At 43.6% G+C, this 23,821-nt stretch overlaps 1 protein-coding gene across 20 annotated transcripts in view; it reads left to right on the top strand.

Annotated features, from left to right (window-relative positions):
- The window catches only part of KCNE4 (potassium voltage-gated channel subfamily E regulatory subunit 4), an 82,476-nt gene that overhangs the window by 44,495 nt on the left and 14,160 nt on the right, over positions 1 to 23,821 (top strand). For 6 of the 20 annotated variants that reach the window (XM_060151978.1, XM_060151977.1, XM_060151979.1 and 3 more), the window contains one exon: positions 1,720 to 1,789. Coding sequence is in view for 2 of the 20 variants with exons in the window: in XM_060151982.1 (XP_060007965.1) it covers positions 1,720 to 1,789; positions 3,315 to 3,533 (289 nt within the window). In the remaining 18 variants the exon portion in view is untranslated. Of the gene's footprint in view, positions 1 to 1,719; positions 1,790 to 3,295; positions 3,604 to 6,056; positions 7,414 to 8,617; positions 8,921 to 23,821 lie in introns of those variants that run through there. The other 14 variants (XR_009541035.1, XR_009541036.1, XR_009541034.1 and 11 more) reach the window with 4 other exon arrangements.

The raw sequence follows: 23,821 nt of genomic DNA, 5'->3' as shown, positions 1-23,821 counted from the left end.
GCTGCTTCCTCAGTGCTCTCCCAGCTGAACATGGCCCTCTTTCTCTGGAGTCCAATAATTGTTTTATTAATAGTGAACATTAATTATGTACCTACTATGGGCCAAATGTTCTGCATGTTTTCGATGGATAACTCATTTGACCCTCACAACAACCCCTTAGGTATCTATTATTGTCACCATTTTGCAGATGAGAAAACTGAGGGAGCTAAAATAACTCTTCCTGTCACAAGAACAAGAACTCAATCCAGACAGTGCTGTACAACCCAAGAGAGGGTGGTTATAACACTTGGCCATGCAGGCTCTAGCTATGCCTCTCTTGTGGGACTTAGGCTTTCCGACCAGTGTTAAACTAATTTTTGGAGGTATTATCTTCCTTATTGGACAGTAAGCGCTTTTTTTTAATAGATAATTTACATGCAAGTTAAACACCCCTCCTCTATAAAACATTTCCATCACTGCTGAAAGTTTCTTTGGATCCCTTTCCAGTCAATAACCCTCTTCTCCATTTCATCCCAGGGATGATTTATATTATCACAGTTTGTTTTTCTCTGATGTAGAACTTCATATAAATGGAATCGTACAGGATGTACTCTTTTGTGTCTGGATTCTTTCACTTAGCACAATGTTTTTGAGATTCATCCACTTTGTTCTTTTTTATGGTTGGTAGTACTCCACACCTAAGCTCCTTAGGACCTGCCCATTTTTGTATCCACTCCTGTACTTAGAACCAAAGTGATATTAAAAATATTTATCAACAGGGATGACAGGGTACTTATCAGAACAGACACTGGCCTAAGGGCTGGAGCAGAGTCGTGTGCCAGAGATTAACTCCTAGTCACTGGACTGTGGGAATGTAGGGGTCCTGGAGAGGTGCCATAGGCATGGGGTTGGCTGGGCTGGTGATGGGGCACTGGAAGGCCTGGGACAGTGGCTATTCACCAGCCGGCATGGGAGTTTCCACTATTTCGACAACTGATCCAAGTGTACCAGTGTATGCTGCTGCATATCAGCTCTGCCTAGTAAAGTGTCCTATATAGTAAAGGCATTCGATAATATTAGTTTACTGAACGGATTAATAACTACAAATTAAATGTAAACCGAGGATCTCTGCTTTTATCACTTAGAATTGATCTGTCTTGAAAATATCTCTAATTACTTTGGTTTTATTAGTTGTAGCATATAGTTATGAAAAAAATTTCAGAGCCTGTATCTAGGTTGTAGCATTTGGCCCAAACTTGATCCCTATCATGTATCCCTATCCCTATCATGTATCCCTATCATGGTATCAAAGACTGATGAGCAACCAATACATGCTGTTAAGTCTTAAATCGAGTTTTCAGATACGAACAGTTATACCTGGAATATCACGGGGAGGAGAAGCAAGACTGTCAGTTGCAGAACGGGTACCCAGTAGAGTACCGGGCACATAGTGAAGGCCCAAAGATATTTGTCAAGTCAATGATTATGTGAATGACTACTTGTATGTGTTAAGAAGAGGAAGAGGTCAATAAGGGTTGGAGTAACCGGAGGAGGCTTCTTAAAGAAGGTGGGTTGAAGGTAGACCATGAGGGTGGGAGGTTTTAGATGAGAGAGTTAGAATAGTGAAGAGCACGAATAAAGAAATGGCACGGGTCCTGTAGAGGACACCTGTTTTTGCCTTCACAGCACCCCTTCTTCTTCCTTTGGGGGACTCACCTACATTTTCTCTGTTGCTTTCAGGCTTGGAGGGATGGCCAGTCAAGGACTTCTCTCTTCCCTGGACAGTGGATGGGTGATCCAAGCTACACTGGTAAGATGTTCTCTTCTTAGCATGTGGATAAGAATTCCAGAGAATTCAGTTAAACTCATGTATCCTGATGGCAGTGCCCTGAATGGAGTGTTCCTTGGTTGCTGCTACCTGGCTCTCCAGAGCTTTCCTGATTCCTGGATTTTCTGAAATTTTGACCACTCTGCTATTCCTGCATTTCTGTAGCCTTTCAGTATTTTTTTTCTTTTTTTTTCTTTTTTTTACTTAATGTAGCAGGAGTCAATTTCTGTTCCTTGTAACCAACAAACCTTGATGGATTTAGGCATTTTCCAGCTTCCCAGCCCCTAGCAGTTTTTTTTAAGATGTCCTGGCTGGTCAGTAGCTGATTTCAGAATTCTTTGGAATGTTTACTTTAGAGAATGGAATCCCCTACACTTTCCTTATGAGCAGACCATGCGGTTTCACTACTTGAGTCATAAACTGAGATGTCTAGAAATGGAATGTTCCTCTTTATAACTCAGTATCACGTTTTGCTATGCATGACCCCCAAGAGGTTCCACTCAGAAGGGTGTTGTGAAGATTTGAAGATAATACCAATCATATTGTAGACTCTTAAGTACAAAGATATGGTCTGATTTTTAAAAAATGAAGATTCTTAATTTTATAGCTGTAGCCAGTGGCTGTCTTGTGGGTTTTTTCCCCCACTTACTTCATCTGCTATTTTTCTTGCAATAAAAGTAAATTTTTCTCTTTCCCTTCCCACCTCCTTTTATTGGGATAAACTGTTGTGGTGGTGGTGCCTTCCGTCTTTCTTTCTTAGCCTCCACTACCATTTTCATTAGCTTCATCACTTGCTACTTACTTGGAACACTCCAAGATTTGCTTCTGACTACTGCTAATTGAACTATACTCCTCATTTTTTCTCATGAATCCTGGGGAGAGTAGCATTTTCTCCCCGAGGGAAAATGAAAACATGACAGAAGACAGAGGTAGCTATTATGTAAACAAGAGAGGAATCACAGAACAGATTTCAGTGGCTTTTGTGCAAAGGGAAAGCGGAAGTGAAGAGCAATTCAAGTCCAGGCCCGGCCACGTGGATTAGACTTTTTCAACGATACGATAGCACAGCATGAGAAAAAAGGAGGGCCTGACTCAAGAGGAAGTGCTCCATGTGGGATGGCTGAGCGAGTAGTTGCTCTTACAATCCTCAGTGGACTCAGGATGAATGGGGAAAAGAAGCCCCTAAAGAATCTAAATATGGTACAAAATCAAAAGAATCCAAGAATGAATATGAATATATCAACAGTTTTATTCTTTGTCATTGGTTGATAATAAGTGCATTTAGCAGAGAGAAAATAAGCATTAGCTTGGGGAAAAAAATCTGCCCTTCTGATTTCAAGGCAAGCACCATATCCTTGGCTGCTTTGAAAATTACCTATCAAGTCTCACTCCTCTCTGCTCTTCCCATCATGGATCTTATTCAAGCTCTCATTATTCCTGGTGTAATTTTCGAATGGTCTTTCTTCTCTGGTTTCTTCCCTCTTCAAGCTCTTCTTTCTGCTCCCAGAATAAACAAGACCTGGCCATGTCAACCACCTGCTTAAAGACTTTTGAGGATGCTCCTCAGTCCACAGATGGAGCTGGACTCTTTACCATGGCAAATAAGACCCTACCCATGTGGGCCTCCACATGCCTTCCCAGCCTGTCTCCTGCTACCTGCTTCCACCCGTCACCCCACACACATACTAACCTGCTTGCCATTCCACAAACACATCAAGCTCTTTAAGGCCTCCGTGACTTTGCTCATGCTTCTTCCATTTTGGTTTTCTCCTCAAAGTTTGCCTCCTCCAGAGAAATCTCTTTTTTTTTTTGCGGTACGCGGGCCTCTCACTGCTGTGGCCTCTCCCATTGCGGAGCGCAGGCTCAGCGGCCATGGCTCACGGGCCCAGCCGCTCCGCAGCATGTGGGATCTTCCCGGACCGGGGCACGAACCTGCGTCCCCTGCATCGGCAAGCGGACTCTCAACCACTGCGCCACCAGGGAAGCCCCAGAGAAATCTCTTAAAGACCAATATTAAAGGTCAAAATCTCTGCCCAGCAGAATCTGTTGCCTTTTCCTCTGTGCACAATTTTCTTTCTATACATACCACACATATAGCACATACATTATATCAGTGCAGCCCAATAGAAATATAACATGAACCAGATACTTAATTAAAAATTTCCAGTAGCCACATTAAAACAGTAAAAAAAAACCATGCAAAGTTAATTTTAATAATATGTTTTATTTAACTCAATATATCTAAAAATATCATTTCAATATGTAATCAATGTAAAAATTACCAATAAGATATAATAAATTCTTTGAAATCTGGTGTATGTTATATACTTACAGCATACCTCAGTTTAGCCTAAATACATTACAAGTGCTCAATAGCGACATTTGGCTAGGACTGCCATGTGGGGCAGTCACATTATTTTATAGGTCATTGTTTTCTTGTCTTTCTTCTGGTTCAGTGATGTGTTTCTCAAGAGCTAAGCCTTATTCACCTTTTGATGTCTGCTATATAGTCCTATGTGGGGAACATAGCAGCTGAGTGAATGTGTGCTGAATGGAAGAATAATTTTTAAGTCTTGGGAATCTATGAATGTTGGGCCCACAAATGAACCATTATATTTCCTTTTATGTCAAATTCCCTTGGTAGCCTCAGTGCAAGCTATCACATAATGTTCAACAGTTCCCGTAAATCCATTGCCAAATGGTCAATGCGGCGTGCATAATAAAAATGACCTGGATGGAAGATGAGTTACACTGTTCAAATTCCATTTTTCTGTTGTAAAATTATCATAATACTTTGAATACATTATGACTATAATGATTGCATTGTAATTGAATACTTTTCAGGTACTTTTCTCATGACATTGACCTAGATGAATCAGCCATGCACACATGAGCTAATCAATCATGGACAGCATCCCTGAATGTTTTCAGAGAAGATGGAAGTGGAGGGAAAAAAGGGATTAGTTAAATCGCATGTTATTTGATTACTGTCATCTCTGAACTCCTGTAGCATTTATAACCCCTGCTGGGTAACGTGTACACAATGATCCTATGGGTTCAGGGTCACAAGGAAAACCTGTGGGACCTCTGAGAGCAATGGTTATGCACCATTGGCAAAGATCCTGTTCTTTAATCCTACACTGTTAACGACCTTCTCAGTACCACAGGGACAGAATCTGTGGTGGGGACTCTTGGGGTTTCAGGATGAGATGGCAGAATACAAAGTACTGTAACATACATTTAATGGTTTATAATCAATATCTCTTCTGGCCAGACTAAAGTCCTTGAGAATCATTCAATGATTCAAAATACAAATAATTGTGACTAAAAAGATTATCCAAAACACATGGTTTTGAATTCCTTTGCTAAAAGAAAACCCCCATTTCTGTTCCCTAGATGATAATATTCAGATGAGACACTTGTCATGTCTGTCACCATATTCACCATCACAGATCATTTTGACTTTTCCAGTGTTTTTACGTGCTTTAATCTGTCATAGCCATTCATTTATTCAAAAAGTGGGTCAAACTCTTATTGTCATCTCTTGCACTATGATTCACATTGGCCATGGAAACTATAAAAACTATTTGAGCTAATATAATATATCTGTTATCTTTCAACATATAGACGCAACTATATATAATTTCTCTCATGCTGTAAATAAATCAATAGCTGTAATTAAAGGAAAATCAGTTAAAAGGAGGTAACAATATTAAGACTTTGTGCCCTACTCACTTCTCTCTGTGGAAGAAATTCCTTAATGCTGGGAGAAGGAACAGATGGGGTCTTGGTGGACAATACCTCGTCAAGTGGAATAGTCTCGTCTCCAGCTGTGCAAAAATATAATTACTTTGGCATGTCTCAAAAGACCCAGCTCTTTTGTGTTCTGGAGAAGGGAAGAGCCAAACATGGAATAGTAATGTTGATATTCAGGCCATCTATCAATCAAATCTAATCATTAAAGCAATAATGTATTCAACATTTAAAAATTTTAAAGTTTCTGTTCAGCCCAATTGTTTGAAGCACATATGTTTTAGTATGTCTTTTTCCCCTCGACCTAGACACTGAAAATATGAGTGAAATTTGAGTCTTGTCCAAATATAAACTGAAATCTAAAGGTGATGGAAGATGAGGTGCTTTGGGGGGACCATCCTTCATGCTCCATCTGCTATGAGAACCCTCTCGAGCTTTGTTGGAGAAATACTACATGATCCATTGTGTGCCTGCCTTGTTTTCATCCTTTTCCCAGACATCCCATCCATCTGGTGTTGAGTGGAGGTGGAGAACGGCTCTGGAGTCAGACAAATCTGGGCTGGATTCACTCTGGGATTTTGGGCACGATATTACTCATTAAACAATGAAGCCTTTTCTTTATATTGTTCTTGATCTTTTTTCAATTATGTATATACATACCAAAAATTCAAATTACCATTCAAGCTTTGAAACATTTTTAGGAGATTAGATCAATGGCAAATTTAGTTTATATTTTTCCCCAAGAGTGTAATAAGGGAAGAAATTCTACTCCCTTATTGCATGCCATCAACTTTAGACTATTTATTAGACCAACTGACAGATTTTCATCAGTGTGGCTAATTTGGAACAGCATAAAACTAAAACAATTTTTTGTTTGGGATGCTCTTTGACTTGGGTGATTTCCAATATGTCAGACAGCCCTGCAGTTAAGTTCAAGTATTGAACTCAGTAACAGTTTGCCCCCAATTTTAGAAGAGGTAATCACAAAATCAAATCTTACGAAGCAAATAAAGTAGGAGATGGTGATGCTTCTCTGACAAGAGAAATATTCTGATTACGATTCATCCTTGGGTTCCTTTAAATCAAACATCCTCGATGGAACCAGTTTTGCCCTATGGGGGCATTTTTCGTGTCACAGTGATTGAGGTAGTGTTACTAGCATTTAGTAGGAAGAAGCTGGTGGTGCCTGACTGTGTCACAGTCCTGCACAAATGAATTGTCTCTTGGCCTTTACAATTGTCAAATGCCCAAAGGGACATTCACACAGGTGGAAAACCTGTTTTTATTGAGCTGAGCCTAGAATCCAACCCTATTTTACATGTAAACATAATGTGGATTTGTTGGGAAGGCATAGTTTTAATAATATACAGTAAATTTCATGGGAATGCAATTACTTTGAAAACTGAGGGGAGATTATACTACTTTGTTCTGTTTAGAACTTTATGAAGAGTTAGTTTCTCTTATGGACTGATTGTGTTCCCCTCAAATTCATATGTTGAAGCCCTAACCCTCAGTACCTCAGAATGTGACTGTATTTAGAGACAGGGCCTGTAAAGAGATAATTAAGTTAAAATGGGGTCGTTGGGTGGGCCCTAGTCCAGTGTGACTGATGTCCTTATAAGAAGAAATTAGGACACAGATACACAGAAGGATGACACAGGAAAGATGGCCATCTGTAAGCCAAGAGGAGAAGCCTCAGAAGGAGCCAAACCCGCCGACACCTTGATCTTGGACTTCCAGCCTCCAGAGCTATTAGAAAATACATTTCTCGGGCTTCCCTGGTGGCGCAATGGTTGAGAGTCCGCCTGCCGGTGCGGGGGACGCGCGTTCGTGCCCCGGTCCGGGAAGATCCCACATGCCGCCAGGCGGCTGGGCCCGTGAGCCATGGCCGCTGAGCCTGCGCGTCCAGAGCCTGTGCTCCGCAACGGGAGAGGCCACAACAGTGAGAGGCCAGTGTACCGCAAAAATAAAATAAAATAAAATAAATAAAATACATTTCTCTTGTTTAAGCCATCTGGATTATGGTCTTTTATTATAGTAGTCCTAGCAGACTAACACAGTTGCTTTATTATTTTTAGAAAATGACACTAATGATGTTAAAGCCGCTTTTTGCACTTGAGTCCCCAGCACAATGTATTCGTGTCAGTCTGCATTTGTAGCTGTCACATTCACGGTGAGTCTGCATATAGTGCAAGCATTCTGATCGCCTTATGCCTAATACCATCAGGTCTTAATATTCACTTAATGACATTCCTATAATTATGTTACGAATTGCCTTTCTCTATTTTACTTTTAATGATAGCTAGGTTAATATAGTAATATTTTTGGACATTATGTGTATAGGCAAGTTGTATTACCTATGAATTTCAATTCAGAACATGATGAAGACATTTAAAAATATTTATCACGAAAGGCCGGCATTGGGTTTGCTGAGGTGGAGAATCATTAGGGTGATTTGAGGTTTGCTAAAGGTTTGCCGAGCGTCCCTAGAGGTAAGTTTTAGGTAGGTTTTTTATTTTGCACGCTGAACAAGAATACCGCTATTGTCTAAAGCAGTGGTTCTTAAACTTGGGTTTATGGTAAGAAATCCTTACCTGGGTTCCACTCTGAGAGATTCTACTTTGGTTGGAATGTGGCCTGGGCAGCTGGAGTTGCAAAAGCTCCCCAGGTGATTCCATAGCATAAGGGTTGGAAATCACTGTGGTGGGTTTAAATCATGTCTGCAAATTCTTTGACATGCCTTCCATCAACAAGTGGGTCTAATTCCCCTTGACTATGGGCCATTTTAGTGACCGATATCTTTTTTTTTTGGATGTGCTGCGCTGCATACGGGATCTTAGTTCCCCGACCGGGGATGGAACCTGCACCCCCCTGCAGTGGAAACAAGGAGTCCTAACCACTGGACCACCAGGGAAGTCCCTAGTGGCTGATTTCTAACCAGTAGAATGCAGTGGAGGCCCCCCTGCACAACTTTCAAGGCTACATCATAAAAGGCAATACAGCATCCACCTCGCTCTCTGTCTCTCTCTGGGTCTCTTTCTTGCTCCCTTTCCCCAGGCCTTCACAGCCCTGAGCAGCCACCCAAGAAGAACATCCTACGCTGAAGCCCCCGCACAGGGAGGGGTCATGTGGAGAGACCACCTAGAGGTAGAGAGAGATGTCCGAGGATTACCAGCTATTCACCCCCAACTGTTTGGTCCTTCCCAGCCAAGGCACCAGTTGTGTGAGTGGATCAGGCTTCAAGATGGTCTCTGACGGCATCCTTGGAGGGACCTCAAGTGCAGCAGGACCACCTAGTGGAGCCCGGTCAACCCTGCAAACATCACGTAATAAATAATATGAGATGTTTATTGTACTAAACTGCTGTTTGGGGTGGTTTGTCATGCAGCAACAGAAAACTGGAACGTGCCTTGTGGGTATTTGCAAAGCCCTTCCTTTGATGGAATTAATTTAATTCAAGAGTTTTTTTGTGCCCTCACTTTTCTCCAGATCACGTTAGGATGGCACGCATCCTCTCTTCACTCTGGTGAGGACCACATGAGTTTGCTGGACTCCTGGCTCGCCTTGGGGTTCTGTTTATCAGGCCTTTTAACTTGTTAATGGGAGGAGGGGCAATTGTCAGTCCAATGCAGACAAGTTCTGACCAATCCTAGTGTAAAGGACAGCACTGTAGGATTGCATTTGTTAAACGGGAGGAGAGAAGCCTATGTTTGCTTTGCTACCTGATTAGTCTGTATCTTACACTCTGCATTTCTTAAAGAAATTTGTTTCTTCCACAAATTTCTGGCAAATTTGGTTGGATGCCAGCTAGTCCAAGTCTAGGCAGATAGAATCCATGTCTTCAGGTGATCTTGTTGCAAGCTGCCCAGCTCTGACACAAGCAAAGGACAGCAGACAAGCCATCATTGTCTCCAGTAGAGCCGGAGTGACAGAGAATTACAGACCTAGTTCACAGGAGGCCCGGGTGAATCCTGGCAGAAGAAACCGGACAATGCACCAAATGTCTTAAGTGCTTTATGTGCCCTTTTCTCGAAGAGCCAACCTGGAAGATGGAATGAACAAATAACATCATAGTGGGTGCACTTTGTCTTTTTTGAAAGCACTTTGCTGTGCCAACTTCCATTGTTTCCTTTCCAAATGGTAGCCCTCTGCAATGGTCTGTTTCTCATCAAGAGTTCGTAGGAGGTTGGGTGGTCGTGGGAGTTTGGGGGTTGTGGTTTCCTAGACAATGTTGAGTCCTTCGGATTGAATCCTTGGACGTCTAGGATTTAGGTTCACTTACATCATTTCCAGGGTGTTTGGGGCCTCCCATGAGCCCTCCCCAAATAGTGTTTTCTCACAGAAGCATGTCTTCTGGAGAACCCAGGTTAGAGAAGAACTTGGGTTACCCAGACTAAGAGACTGGCTGGCTATGAGGTTGTCCATCTTCTTCATTTTTTCTTTTTTTTTTTTTGCCGTACGCGGGCCTCTCACTGCTGTGGCCTCTCCCGTTGCGGAGCACAGGCTCCGGACGCGCAGGCTCAGCAGCCATGGCTCACGGGCCCAGCCGCTCTGCGGCATGTGGGGTCTTCCTGGACCGGGGCACGAACCTGCGTCCCCTGCATCGGCGGGCGGACTCCCAACCACTGTGCCACCAGGGAAGCCCCTGGTTGTCCATCTTCTGAGCAGGCATTTTTAGAGGGTAGTGGAGGGGGAGGACCATCTTTGCAAGGGACTGAAATGGTTTTCTCTGGATTGAGTGTGAAGCAGGTTATCTGGAGAATCAAAACTTTATTTATAGATGCAGGAAACTAATGATTTGTGGAGGATGGAGGCTTCAGCGGAGGGTAAGAATATTTGTATGGGGCTTTTGGAGAGGAAAGGAATAGGACCTCAAGAATATTTGCCTGAGATGTACAGGCACTGAAATTTCTCAGAGTGTCCAGGTAGGGCTCCAACCAATGCCCAGTGACAAGGAAGGGCGCCGAGATAAAATCATCTTGGAGGTAGAAAGAGACATGGCCAAGTCAGGCGGTAGAGGGGTCGGTGTGCGAGAGCAAGCAAGCTCTGGAACGCATCTGGTGAATTTCAGGACTTAGTCTGGGAGTTAAGGGGTAGAGTTCTGTATTGAATTTCCTGCTAATGCCTGCACGTGGGAGCTAGGACCTTATTCGCATCCCTCACAGAGAACCAGGACGCCAATACCTTTCCATTTTGATCAATGGAATATTTATAAATGTAATATTTCCTGCCATATCAATAAACAAAGGATGTTACAGTCGTCAGCGATTGCACCCCTCAACGTGGGCCGGTGAACCCTAAGGAAACTCAGGAAGGAAAGAATACCTGCCATCTAGCAGCCAGCCTTCAGACGGCAGCCACTCCCTGCAGTGAGCCCTGAGGGAACTCAGGATGTGAAAATACAGGATACTGGCTCCAGAGAGCTGAGGTGCATATCAAAGGAGTGATTTCAGTGAGCCCAGAGTCTTGCATCTTCCCATACACAGAAAAGCGCTAAATGCCTTAACTTGAGATATCTGGTTTTCTTTAATCAACAATCATCTTTTGACATCCTGACTACCTGCCCTTTTGTTGCAAAACTCCTATGTACCCTGGCTCCTCCCCTTGCCTCCTTGGAGCAGTTTCTCAGAGCTATCTGAAATGCTGTCTCCCCCCGGGCTGCAGTCCTCCTTTTGCCCCAAATAAAACTTAACTCGCAACTCTCACGTTGTGCATATTTTTTTAAGTCAACAGTTCGTATAGTACTTGCAATTTACAAATTGATTTTGAATCAGCGTTTCCACTTAAGTCTCACAAAGTTTTATTGATGCTGTGGAGAGGGTATCATGTATTGTTCCCATTTTACAGATCAGAAAGCTGATCAAAATCACCCAGGACGGAAGCAGTTGTCTACTATTAATGGCTGACACTTACTGAGCACTTACTATGTGCCAGGCGCTGCCGCAAGCGTTTTACTTGTATTGGTGTTATTATTTCCCCTGTTTTACAGGAGGGGAAATGAAAACACTGAGAGGTAAGTGTCACACAGGAGAGCCCCTATTTGAGGCCCCGGCAGTGGAACAAGAAGTTCCACCCCTTAAATGAGAGGTGGTCCCTGCTGACTGCCCTGTAGAATCCTGCATCAGCATTTGTTATTTACATATGAATGTAACCCCTGTGTGATGTCCGGGTCGTGGTGCCCTAGTCTATTGAGGGAAAACTGAGGTGAGATGAAGTCAGTGTCCATTTACAGCTGACTGCGCCCATTTCTCAAATATTTATAACAAGAATTTGAATAAGGAAGGAATGCATCAGGCTGAAAGCCTGGGAATAATTTCTCCTGTTTCCAGTTTCACGATGTGGGGCGTGAATAGCCTGGTAATTTCACAGAACGAGAGGATCTTGATTACATTTAGTCTCAGTCCCTTTTGCCAGACAGAACACGCTGGGATCAGCATGACAAAAGAGGCGGTAATGGGCATTTTCAGAGTTTCTAGACGGAAGAGTGAGAGCTTTAGGAGGCGTGCCCTGGGGTAAAATGACAGGATGCAAAGAGGGGACATTAGTTCTGGGGTTCAGCTGACTGACCTGCTGGGATGTCCGTGTGGTGTAAGGGTAAAATAAAGGCTCTGAAAACGCCAGGGTTGAAACGCTAGCACGTTGATTAACCCCATTTCATAAATCTGCAAGATGGGGATAATGGTATCATATCCTATAGGACTTGGGGAGGATTAAAGGAATGCATGCATGCAAAAAATTTTTTTAAAAAAAATTCCTGCCCCAGGGGCCCAGGGTCGTTCCTGTCTGGTGTTCTGCTGCACCCCCTAGCACCACACCCAGCACACAGTCAGGGCTTGGCAATTAGCTGCCTAATGAAAAACTGTGGAGCAAGCGGTAGTGAGAAATGGGCGCAGTTAGGAAGGCACTTTGCAAACCCCCGATTGCTCTGCTGTGGCTTTAAATCAGAGCGTGCCTCTCTTGCCTGCTTCTGGCTTTTTAACTTGTGAGCTGGGCATAAATCTGACCCTGCCCGTGCAGGAAACAAAGGAGGGGGTCAAGGTCCACTAATTCGGGGTTTCTCAATCTTGGCACCGTTGACGTTTGGGCCTGAATAGTTCTCTGTTGCTGGGGTCTCTCCTGTGCCTTGTAGGATGTTTATTAGCAGGGTCCCCGGACTCTATCCACTAGATGAGCGTGGGACCACTACCCCCAGGTTGTGAGGTCCAAAAATGTCTCCTGACGTTGCCAAATTCTCTGGGTACAAAATCGCCCCTGACTGAGAATCACAGGTTTATGTAAGTTTATATAAATGTATTAGTTTACTAGGGCTGCCAAACAAAATACCACAAGCTGGGTGACATAAGAGGTGTTTATCGTCTCACAGCTCTGGAGGCCAGAAGTGTGAGATCCAGGTCTGGGCAGGGCTGGTTCCTTCTGGAGGCTGAGGGAGAATGTGTCCCAGGCCTTTCCCCTAGCTTCTGGTGGTTTGCTGGTTGGCCATCCTTGGTGTTCCTTGGTCTGTGACACATCACCTTGATCTCTGCTTTCGTATTCACATGGTATTCTTTTACGTATATGTGTCTGTGTCCAAAATCCCCCTTTTTCAAAGGACACCAGTCATGCTGGATTAGAGGCCCAACCTAAAAACCTCATCTTAACTAGTTATATTTGCAACAAACGTATTTCCAGGTAAGGTTACATTCTGAGATACTGGGGTCAAGACTTCAACATATGAATTTTTTGGGGGACACAGTTCAACCCATAGCATGTATAAGTTTGTATAAATGTAGGGACCACAGACTTGGAAGCCCGCACAGCAGGAAGTGAAGGTGTAAGCAACACACAGTGTGGTGGGTGTGAGGGGTGTGTTGAAAAAGCGTCTGGGACAGGCAGTTGCTGTCAGGAGGAAATATGGCCTCCGTGAAGCAGACCTAAGTTTCCAAAAGAAGTTGCCCAATCCAGGTTTTAAGTGATTTCTCAAATTTAAAATGTTAACTCAACCATTTAAGAGAATTTTAAAACAGTCCCCAAATACACTTCTGAGCAGCGCCTGGCCTGTGGATGGCCAGTTTGCAGGCTTTTGTGCAGTAGGATTATATAATTTTGTGAAGGCTAGAATTCAGAAACAAATTAATTTTTACCACTGAGGGAGAATGGGGAGAATTGTAATCAGATCCCTAAGCTTTGGGTGGCCATGTAATGTGGTGTTCAAGCTGGGACCCTTTTGGTAATGAAAGGGAATACTGTTAATAATTATCACTATATGTAAACTGGAATCATCCCACACAACTGGGGTGTATGGTCAAGTTACCTCAGTTGCATCTTAGTAGAGATAAACTTGTTTTTGACCAGGATGATCTCAACCATTGGAGGAGGACCATGTGGGGTGGGGTGAAGTGGTGGTGAAGCCCAGGAGGTGGTGACCTTGGGCAAGCCACCTTCTGGATTTCTGTTTCCCTCATCTGTTAAAAGAGGCACTGGGCTCAGGTGACCTCTCAGCTTCCTGCAACTGTGGTCCTGCAAATAAATGAAAACCAGGATCCCACGAATGCTATGACTCCTGACGAAGAGTGTTCTGCCGATGTTTGTTTCCATGAGTTTGACGGTTTCAGGTCTTACATTTGAACCCACAGTATCTTCGGGTGGTTCTCTGTCTCACCACTTTCCACACGGTCTTATACCAGCTTCCATCTTAAATTGTGGCTCAAGCGTGGAGCCTTTCTCTCTAGCTGAGTTGCGCGCTGCCTCTTACAACTCCTTCAGGGCTTGTAGTAATAATAACGGTGGTTGACATCTGTCTGGCAGCTTACTGTTTACGAGCGTGCCTTGTTGTTAAAAAAAGAAAAGTTAGGCGTGAGAAGAAAGGGGAGAGTAAAATGGACAGCAGAGAAGAGATCCATTCGGACAGCCTCAGGTTGATAAAGCTGAGTCCAGGCATCAGAACCTCAGGACTGTGCCTGTGGGGAGGAAGGTGATGTGTGACTGATGGAGACAGGTCAGCTGCCCTGAAGGGCTCCACTCCGCTCCAGGAGGGAGTTGGTCCAGAGGCCTGAACTAACTGACTCAGCGTATTTGAAGAGGGGCCAGAGAACCTTCCCAGAAGGCATGGAAGCTCCTTCTTCTAGGTTAGTATTTTAGTAGGATTTTGCCCACCACTATCCCCCAGAACATCACAGCCCTGTCATGGGACACATGGAAGCTTAAGTGGTTTGGTCCAACATACTACTTAGATGATTGAAGAGCTGGGTTGAACACCAGTCTACTTCCCACGAATGATTATGCTTTTTCCACTATTCCAGTGACATTTGCAGAAGATGCGTCTGAAATGGTTGGTAAAAATGCAGATTCATACTCCATCCATGAACATATGATTTTACTAAGCAACGCTAGTCATTCCAGTAGGTGGTTCATGCACCACACTCGCCTTGAGAAGCCCCTTTCTACTCCAAGTGGCCTGGAAGACACGGCTATTTAGATCTCTGAAGTATTCTTCAGTTTATAAAAGGCCAGGACATAAATTTTTCCCATTTGTAAAATGAACCCGTTGGTGCAGAATCTAGATGATCTCCAGGAGCCCTTCTATCTCCAAGAAGCGGTGTTTCTTTGCTTGCAGAACCAGTATGCAAGCTCTCGAGGGCTTGTATGAACCACAGTTACCAGAAGAAGGAAAGGGAGGGGCTGGGTAGCTGAGTGTGCAGGGAGAGAGCTCCCATGCCGAGGACACGCTGACCACCTTTGTGTGAGACTTCTGTACACCAGGACCCTGGGTGTTTTCAGCAGAGATGGCTGCATGAATTGACCTCAGAACCAGAAGACAAGCATCTGTAGAAATCTCCCAACTTAGGAAGAAAATTCGTGGACAGAGAGTGCATGAACACACCTGGAGAAGAAGCAGTGTGAGAAGCAGCCCATTGTCTGGAAAGAGCATTGGGCTGGGAGTCTGGGGATGCTGTGCAGTCCTGGCCCAGCCACTCACTTGCTGAGTGGATATAGGCATGTCACTGGGCCTCAGTTTCTTTCTTGGTAACAGAAAGGGATTGAATCAGATGTACCTTTGCAACCCAAAGGTGGGGGGGGGGTCTCTGGGACCCCCAACCCTGCTTCAATTATAACAGCTGGGAATTTGCCTATTTCATTTATTTGGGTTCTGTGTAAACTCTCCCTAGAAATATGGGCTCCAGTGCTAAAAAAAACATTCGAAAAGTACTGGTCTTTGCTTCAAGGCTGGCTGAAGCTTCAAGTCTCTGAGGCCAAACTTTTGGGGAACCCCTGGAACAAACTTTGGGGGGGTTCAAGTGAATTCAGATGCCAATAAGCCCATCATAAGCATTTAAGTCATTCATCTGATTTCTCTTCAACGAAGAACCCCAAGTTCAGGTGAGCAGTAAATACTGGAGCTAGTTAGGGCCAATATTTAATGTAAATAAACACAGCTGAGCAAACAGAGGGCTTTAAGCTAGGGCTGTATTTACGTAGCCGTTTCCTCAGCGGGTTATGTTCCAAATGAATTCAATGGCTTTTTGACTTGTTTTCCTTCTGATCTTAATAGTGATCTGTCTGATGAAGTTGAAGGAACCAACTGAAAAGTCCAGACACGAAAAACTTGGAACCTTTTAAGAAAGAGCATTTTTAGCTAAGCCTTTCATTATTTCCTGGGGTAAAACAGAGGGCTTAAGGGACTTCTAGACATTTAAGAGCAGAATGATTTGTGTATCTTAATCTCCTCTGCATTCTTTCCTCCTCTTAAGGAGAGGTAAAAATCATTCTGGGGCTATTGTACTGACACACTCCGGGTGCTGTGTCTTGAACGACTAAGCAGAATCATCCAAAGTGGTTCCCGAGGGCGTTTCCTGGGGCTGATCTGAGTTGGATCTTTTGCTGTTTCTTAGGTGAGGGCTCTGATGGTACAGCCTTGGGAACTGCAATCTCATCATTTAATCAAGAAGCAGAACATGTAGACAGGGCCCCCATGTAATTTACTGGCTTGGGATATATCAATATTCTTACGTTTCTGAAATGTTTCTCATTTGATCCATGTGTTAATAATAAGGCAAGTTGCTGTAAAGCTAAACTTTCAGTGGCTTCCCACAGTAGAAGTTATTGCTCACTCATAGAGTCCACAGTGGGTTTAGGCATCCTGCTTTCCGTGGAGTAATTCAGGGGTAAGGCACACTGGACTCTTACCCATAGTAGCTGAGATGTGCTATTCATCACTTTCGTTCATGCTCCATTGCTGAGAACTGACCCTACCAGGTGTAGAAGTGCCGGAGATATCATCCTGAGTTGGCAGTCATTTCCCAAGAAAAGCTCTGTACAGTGGAGGGAAAGCACAAGTTATCTTTGCCACAATCAACAACAACAAAGGGTGTTGCATAATCATCAAACTAAGCGTGCAATTTTGGCTCCTTAAGTCATAAACACTCAAGTTGATGGCATTATCGACCTTAGTCAAAGCAAGAGGGGGAAATGCCTAAGGAAATGACACAGTTTAAGCCTTGTAGAAATGTCCCATCTATCTAACCTAGTATTACTGAGGGCAAATACTTACGTTGGTGAGCCCTGCAGGAGGATGCGCACGAGCAAAGTCAGCTTCTTCCATGTAGGTCTGCGAAATGACTCTCTATCTGTGCCTCAGAGATTTTCTGCAGAATGAAATTGTTCGATTAGATTATCTCTAATACCTGTAGTCTGGCAATATGAGTTTCATTTCTTCTGTTATTGAAATGAACATATCTGTCTTTGGTGTGATTAAGGACTGTTCTTCAGGAAAGATGTAGACAAAAGTGTTCTAAAAATTAGTCAGAGGAAATGGGGAGCTAAATGTATGGTTTTCTTAATGACTCTTGGCCGTGTTTCCAAATATTTTTATGTAAAATGTGGATCATTTAACCACAACTTTAATACTAAGAGAAAACACAAAGCAGATGGTTAAATGGCATGTGTTTTAAGGTTTTAATCCCAAACAACCTACACAGACAATTTTCAAATAAGAATAAGCCTGTTAAGCCACTACAGATATGAATTTTGAGAATTATGTTTTGAACTTCAGTCTCAGATCAAATTTTTCTAAGAATGTATTTTTTCTCCAGCTATTTTGTGTCACTGTTGGTTTTTAAAAAGACAAATAGTTGTGAAGGTACCAGGATGGTGAGGTTTCCTACTGAATCACTGCCCATACGGGGTTTGATCCTGAGCCTTTGGGGCAATGCAGCTAATCCTTCGTTTTGGTCCAGGAAAGTAGATTTTCCTCCAAAAAGGCCTCCCCAGCTCGCTTCATCACTGTTCACAGGACTTTCGGTTTTGTAAATGCAGACAAGCATCTATATTTTGGTGCAGAAGTGTCAACTGATGGAAGTTAAAACAGGAGAGAAGATTGGTGATGCACAACTGTTGACGACTAAGATGCTCTCTGCGGTTATCTGTGTGTGTGTGAAGAGACAGGGTGTCTTCCATGGGACAGTGAGGAAGAGGGCCAGACCTCACTCTGCTGTGGGCAGAAATCAGATGACAGTGGATAGGTAGATCCTGGGGGATGGTTTTCCTGTCTGCCTGAAGAGCAGCTTGTTTTATTTATATTATTTATTTTTATTTACTTAAAAAAAATTTCTCAAGCTCCCCTCTCTCTGGATTTCTAAAGGAAGGACCAGAACCTTTGAATGCTCCTTGGCCCCTTTATTCCAGGTGGCATCATGGAGCAGGAAATCAGCATAGTGCTGGGGGCAGGTTCACCTGGGCTGGATTTGGGCATCTGCTACCCCATAGCTTTGTGAGCATAGGTTCTCTGTGCCTCAGTTTTCTCATCTGTAAGATAGGTCATTGTTAGTATTAAATAAAATAGTCATGAAAAGCACTTGGCACATAAAAATAATCCTATCCAACCTTATCTATCTTCCATCTCTCTAGTGCTCAATTTTTAATCATCTATTGCTCTATTTTATCATCATCAATCTCTCTGTTATTTATCTGTCATCAGCATCTATTATCTATCATCTGTTTATCTATCAGTCTTACCTACCAAATTATCCTCTATCATCTTATTTACCTATTTGTGCTCTTCTCTCACTCTTATTATACATATATATGTTATATTATGTAAAATATGTACCATGTATAGATCAATAGATAGTGAGAAACAAAGGAAGGTGGGAGAGGTGTTCCAGTTCTTTTGGGATACTTTGACTTAGTTTTTTTGGTTATGGAATATTTCAGTCATACAAAAAGACATACTAATTTAGCAGATACATATGTATTTACCATCCAGCTTAAGAAGCAGAACCATACAAGGTCAACTGAAGTCACCTTCATACTCTTTTATAATCTATGTTCCTTTCTTTCCTCTCTCCTTTCTCCTCCCCAGAAGTAACCACCAGCCTGATTGGGTGATCACCACTCCTGTGCAAGTTTTTATACTTTTACTGTCATGTTCTTATCCACCAACAACTTACAGTATTGTTTTACAAGCTTTTAATGTTTAGATAGATGATACATTGTATGTATCATTCTGCAATTTGCTTTCAACGTCTAGTGTTATATTTTTGCGATTTACGTGTTGATGTGTGAATAGTGTATTCGTTTTAACTGCTGTGAAGTATCCCATGTGTTTTCTTTTTTTTCTTCCGGTAGACTTTCTTTCTCCAGCTTCTTCCTGCCATACTTTATTCCATCTGTCCTTCTCTTAAATTTCTCCCCTCATGTCCCCCCAGTGAGATGCTGTATTGGCAAAAGAGAGCAGGAAAAGCCCTTTGGCTTATTGCTGACCTATGAGAACACCTTTTGTTCTGGTCTCCATGACGGATACACGATATTTTGATGTGGCTTAAAAACACATCATTAACCTGTCAGGTATAAAAACATTCTACTAAATCATATTTGCGAAAGATATACTCACCCCTGGAGTGGGGTCTGTAATGTCTATTTTGCACATTGTATGGTCATAAAAAAACAATGTTTGAACAGCCTTCTCAAAATGCCCTTCTTTTCTGGGAAAAACCCTTGTAAATGTTCTCCTGTCTCCCTCTCTCCCCTTTTCTTGGAGGAAAGAATGTTGATAGAAGTCACTCACACAGTGTTTCCTTTATGATCTTTTAAACATATTACATTTTATACTTATTAAAATATATAATGTATGGATATGTTGTAAATTAAAAGAACATAATTAACATTCATGAAGCTATATGTCAACCTAAGAACTTGAACATCACAACAACTTGTATTACCTGTAGGCTTCAATGGAGCTGAAGACATCATTTAAAGCTTTTTTTTTTTTTTTTTTTTTTGCGGTGCGCGGGCCTCTCACTGCTGTAGCCTCTCCCGTTGCGGAGCACAGGCTCTGGATGTGCAGGCTCAGCGGCCATGGCTCACAGGCCCAGCCGCTCCGCGGCACGTGGGATCTTCCCGGACCGGGGCACTAACCCACGTCCCCTGCATCGGCAGGCAGACTCTTAACCCCTGCACCACCAGGGAAGCCCTAAAGCATTTTTTAATGCTAGTCTTGAGTTTCTGTACTTTGGTGAGGATGTGAAGTATCACTGAGCAGGTGAAGGAGGAGACATTCTGTTTTTGCCTGAAATTATAATTGCAGGGGGCTGGACATGAGCCCAGTTAGTAATGTTGGAGATTTAGATTTCTGAAGATACATCTGGAACTGTTTAATTCATTTCTTTTTTGGGGGCCTCAGTCTTCTTGCCTGCAAATGGGAAGGGCTGGATTAGATGAGCTCTAAGGTCCCTTCCATCTGTCTAGTAAAACATGTACTTCCATTAGGTCTCCGTGGCTCCACTAAGGTAGTATTGGTCTGCAGAAAAACTCCACTCAAGCGCTGGGGAGCTGAAAGCATCACCAGACTGCTGTGTCCAGTTACAGAACTGTTCTTCCTTGGGTGCTCTTTTAGGGGGTGACAGAAATCCACTGTTTCCTCTGAGCATTCCAAGGACTTGTGTCTTTCTTCCCTGAGAATGAATCGTGGAATCAGGGAGCTGGATCTCATCCAAACCTCAAACCAGTCCAAGTTATTCACTGTCTTTGAACTCAGTTTTTGCTTTTTTTTTTTCTTCTTCCTAGTATCTAGTTACTGAGTCAAGCTTATGACCCCTTTCAGACTATGAGTAAGTTTAGAAGAGGAAGAGAGCTTTGGTGGGGGTGGGCAAGGGATGAATGTTGACTTAAATATTTGTTGGCTATCATGTTGAAGATGAAGGAAAGCATTCTAAGATAGTCACAAGGGGGAAAAGCAATGGTCAGAGGCTACAGAGTTGGAGTCTGGGGCTGGTATAAGAACGTTTTGACAACCAGCCATGTTGTGAGGAAGCTCTTTGTCCAGAAAGGTGTCAAATACTGAGTAATTGATTAGGTCAATAAATATATGATGTAAGTATAATTGGGCCCTGGGCTGGGTTCTACGGGGGAAACAAGCATGAATAAGATGTCACCCCTACAGTCAGGCGTTTGTAGCCTGGTAGACACATTTTGCTTCACAAAATAGTTAGAGGCCCCTCTGCAGAGCCATAAGTCAGCCGTAAGCAAAGCACTTTGCAGAGCGGAGAGGGGAGCTGTCTCAGGCTAAAGGAAGAGGCGGTGTGGTTATGCGGGTGGTACAAGGTCCTGGCACTTGAATTAGGCTTTGAAGGTATAGAGCAGGTGACGATGTGGGAATGGAGACCATGGTCCAGAGTGAACAGTACGGGGAGCTGGGAAATGGTTGCTCAGAGGCATGTTGCTATTTGAGAGCTTCCTGCACAACACGAGACAGCCTGCACTTGCGCCCACAGGAAGCTCATTTCTCTTCCAAATGAGCTTCTCCTTCCAACTTCTGTCTTTGCCCAGCTTAGCAAACTTTCATGTTTCCTTTCACCTCCTTCCCGTCTTTCCACACCTGTTGCTGTGCTCTAGGTGCCCCAGCCCAGCTTCGAGGTAGGCTGATGGGTGATTCCTCCTACACCTACACACCACCCAGCTCCATGTATACAGTGGTGGTTGGGGGGTAGTTTGTCGAAGCCTCTCTGAGTGATTTGGAAAAAAGTTTTGAGGTGCGGGTGGCAATTACCCCTCTCATTAGATGGCCTGCAAGGTACCAGTGAGGTCTGGAAGCATGGCAGAGCGGTGTTCCACCTCAAGCAAAGGGCAGCCTGTGTCTGAGCTGTTATGGTGTGGGGTCACCCTCAGTGCCCCTCAAGTTCCTCAAGTTAGCCCTAACGTGGCAGGATGTTCTTCGCTGCTCTTCACAGGGGCTTGGTCCTCCTAAGATGTTGCCCGTGGTTCCAGTGCAGGAGAGGGTGCCCTGGAGGCCAGGTATCCAGACACTTGTCCCTTAGTTTCCCGAGGTCTCAGTTTCCCAAGGTCTGCCCATCTTCTCTAAGCCTAAACACTTAGAGGTTTAGGATGCATTAGTCCTCTCTCATCTTTCAGCGTGCTTACCTTCCATGCCCTGAAGGTGATGCTCTCATAGCTACACTTGCCCACTTGAGGGGATTGAACGGAACAAGTGGTGGGAAGGAAGTGAGCATCGGTGCCCTGAAGATGATTTCAGAAGAAGAAAAAAAAGCAAAGCACAGTTTGATCTGTCTGGGGCACGACCCCATCAAATCATTCACGTCCAGCTCCTCCTTTGTCTTCTCACTGATGCCGCTGAAGTCCCCTTCCCAGGAGTAGAGCAATATCCTCCCAACTGTTTTTTCTTTTTCATTTCTTGCTGGACTGGGCCACACTCCTTGCGGGTGACTGAATATCAGAAGCATCCCAGCCCTTGCCAGCCCCAGCAGGACCCCTGGACCATTCCCACTAGGTTTTCTAGCTGCCCATGCTCTAAGGGCATTTGGGTCCCTGATGGGTTAGGAGCTAAGGAGGTATTCCTTTTTACCTCTCATGCTTGCTTGGCTGACTGGGAACTGTGGCTAGCTGCCACTGCCCAGCCTCAGGAGAGAGTATCTTACCATATATTTGCTAGCCCCGGGAAACAGATCAAAATTCAGAATTTAAAGTCTGGTTCCTACTGGATGTATATTACTTTCACACCATTGTAAAGCTGAAAAATTATAGTTGAACTTTTATGGCTTGGGGACCCTCTGTACTGAGAAAAGAAAGGTGCAATGGGAGCCTCCAGCCTTGGGGCATCATAGTGTTCACAGCTGTGGAGCTCAGTCTTCATTATATTTGCCACCAGACCCTGACTCCTTTTATGGCTGGTCAGTGGCATATGAAGACATAAACTTGGGGATCACCGTGCACCTTGGTTTGTAGCAGCACAGTGGGGACTACTAGCTACATGACCCCTGGCAAGCTCCTTAACCTCTTTCTGCTCCCCTTTCTTCATTTGTCAAAGGATAGAGTGACAGCACTTCCCCTAGCAGTGCGTTGAGGAATGAGATAATAATAACAGCAGTGTCAATAATACTGATATTTATTAAGTAGTTACTACATGCTAGGCACTGTACTAGATTTTCTTCACGTGTTAACTCTTAATCCCTTATGACAATCCTATGCAGTAGATACTATTCTTATATCTCTACTTCCTGGAGAAGGAAATTGAGGTAGTTCTCAACAGAGAATTTGAGGAACTTGACCTAGCAAGGTGACACAGCTAGCAACTGGTAGAGATGAGATCTGAACCCAGGCAGTCTGGCTGGCAGATCCCAAGCTCTGACCACAATGCTATACTGCATACATAATGCTAGGCAGAAGAGATGTATTGAAAATTGCAGAGTAAGGGCCTCTGAAAATTCTCTCCTCCACAAAAGCCACAAGAAATCTGGCACTGTGGTCAGAATTGACTTTTTCAGAACTCTGGAAACTAGCCAAAGTCTTGCAGCAATCTGGGAAGTGTATGGTCAAGAAAGATGGCTGAATCTCAGTACGAACAGCAAGCTTTATGGTGTTTTAAGTTGCCTTATTCCCATCTTCTTCTTCAGTTGTACAGTAGCCTTAAAAATTGACAGCCTAGGGACTTCCCTGGTGGTCCCGTGGTTAAGACTTCCAATAAAGGGGGTGTGGGTTCGATCCCTGGTTGGGGAGCTAGGATCCCACATGCCTCGGGGCCAAAAAACCAAAACATAAAACAGAAACAGTGTTGTAACAAATTCAATTAAGACTTTAAAAATGGTCTATATCCAAAAAAATAAATCTATTAAAAAAAATTAACAGCCTGAAAATGAAATCGCACTGAAATCTAGTAGTCTGGCAGCCACCAGAGGGAGCGGAGAGGGATGGGAGCTCCTTCAAAGCCTCATTTCTAGAGAATTGTCATTATTTTACCTTTCTGTTTGTTTCATGGGAGACACTATTTGCAAG

This window comes from Lagenorhynchus albirostris, chromosome 6 (assembly GCF_949774975.1).
Source record: "Lagenorhynchus albirostris chromosome 6, mLagAlb1.1, whole genome shotgun sequence".
In the NCBI taxonomy this organism is placed as follows: Eukaryota; Metazoa; Chordata; class Mammalia; order Artiodactyla; family Delphinidae; genus Lagenorhynchus; species Lagenorhynchus albirostris.
Note: the sequence above shows the minus strand (reverse complement) of the source record. Positions and strands in the feature narration are given on the sequence as shown.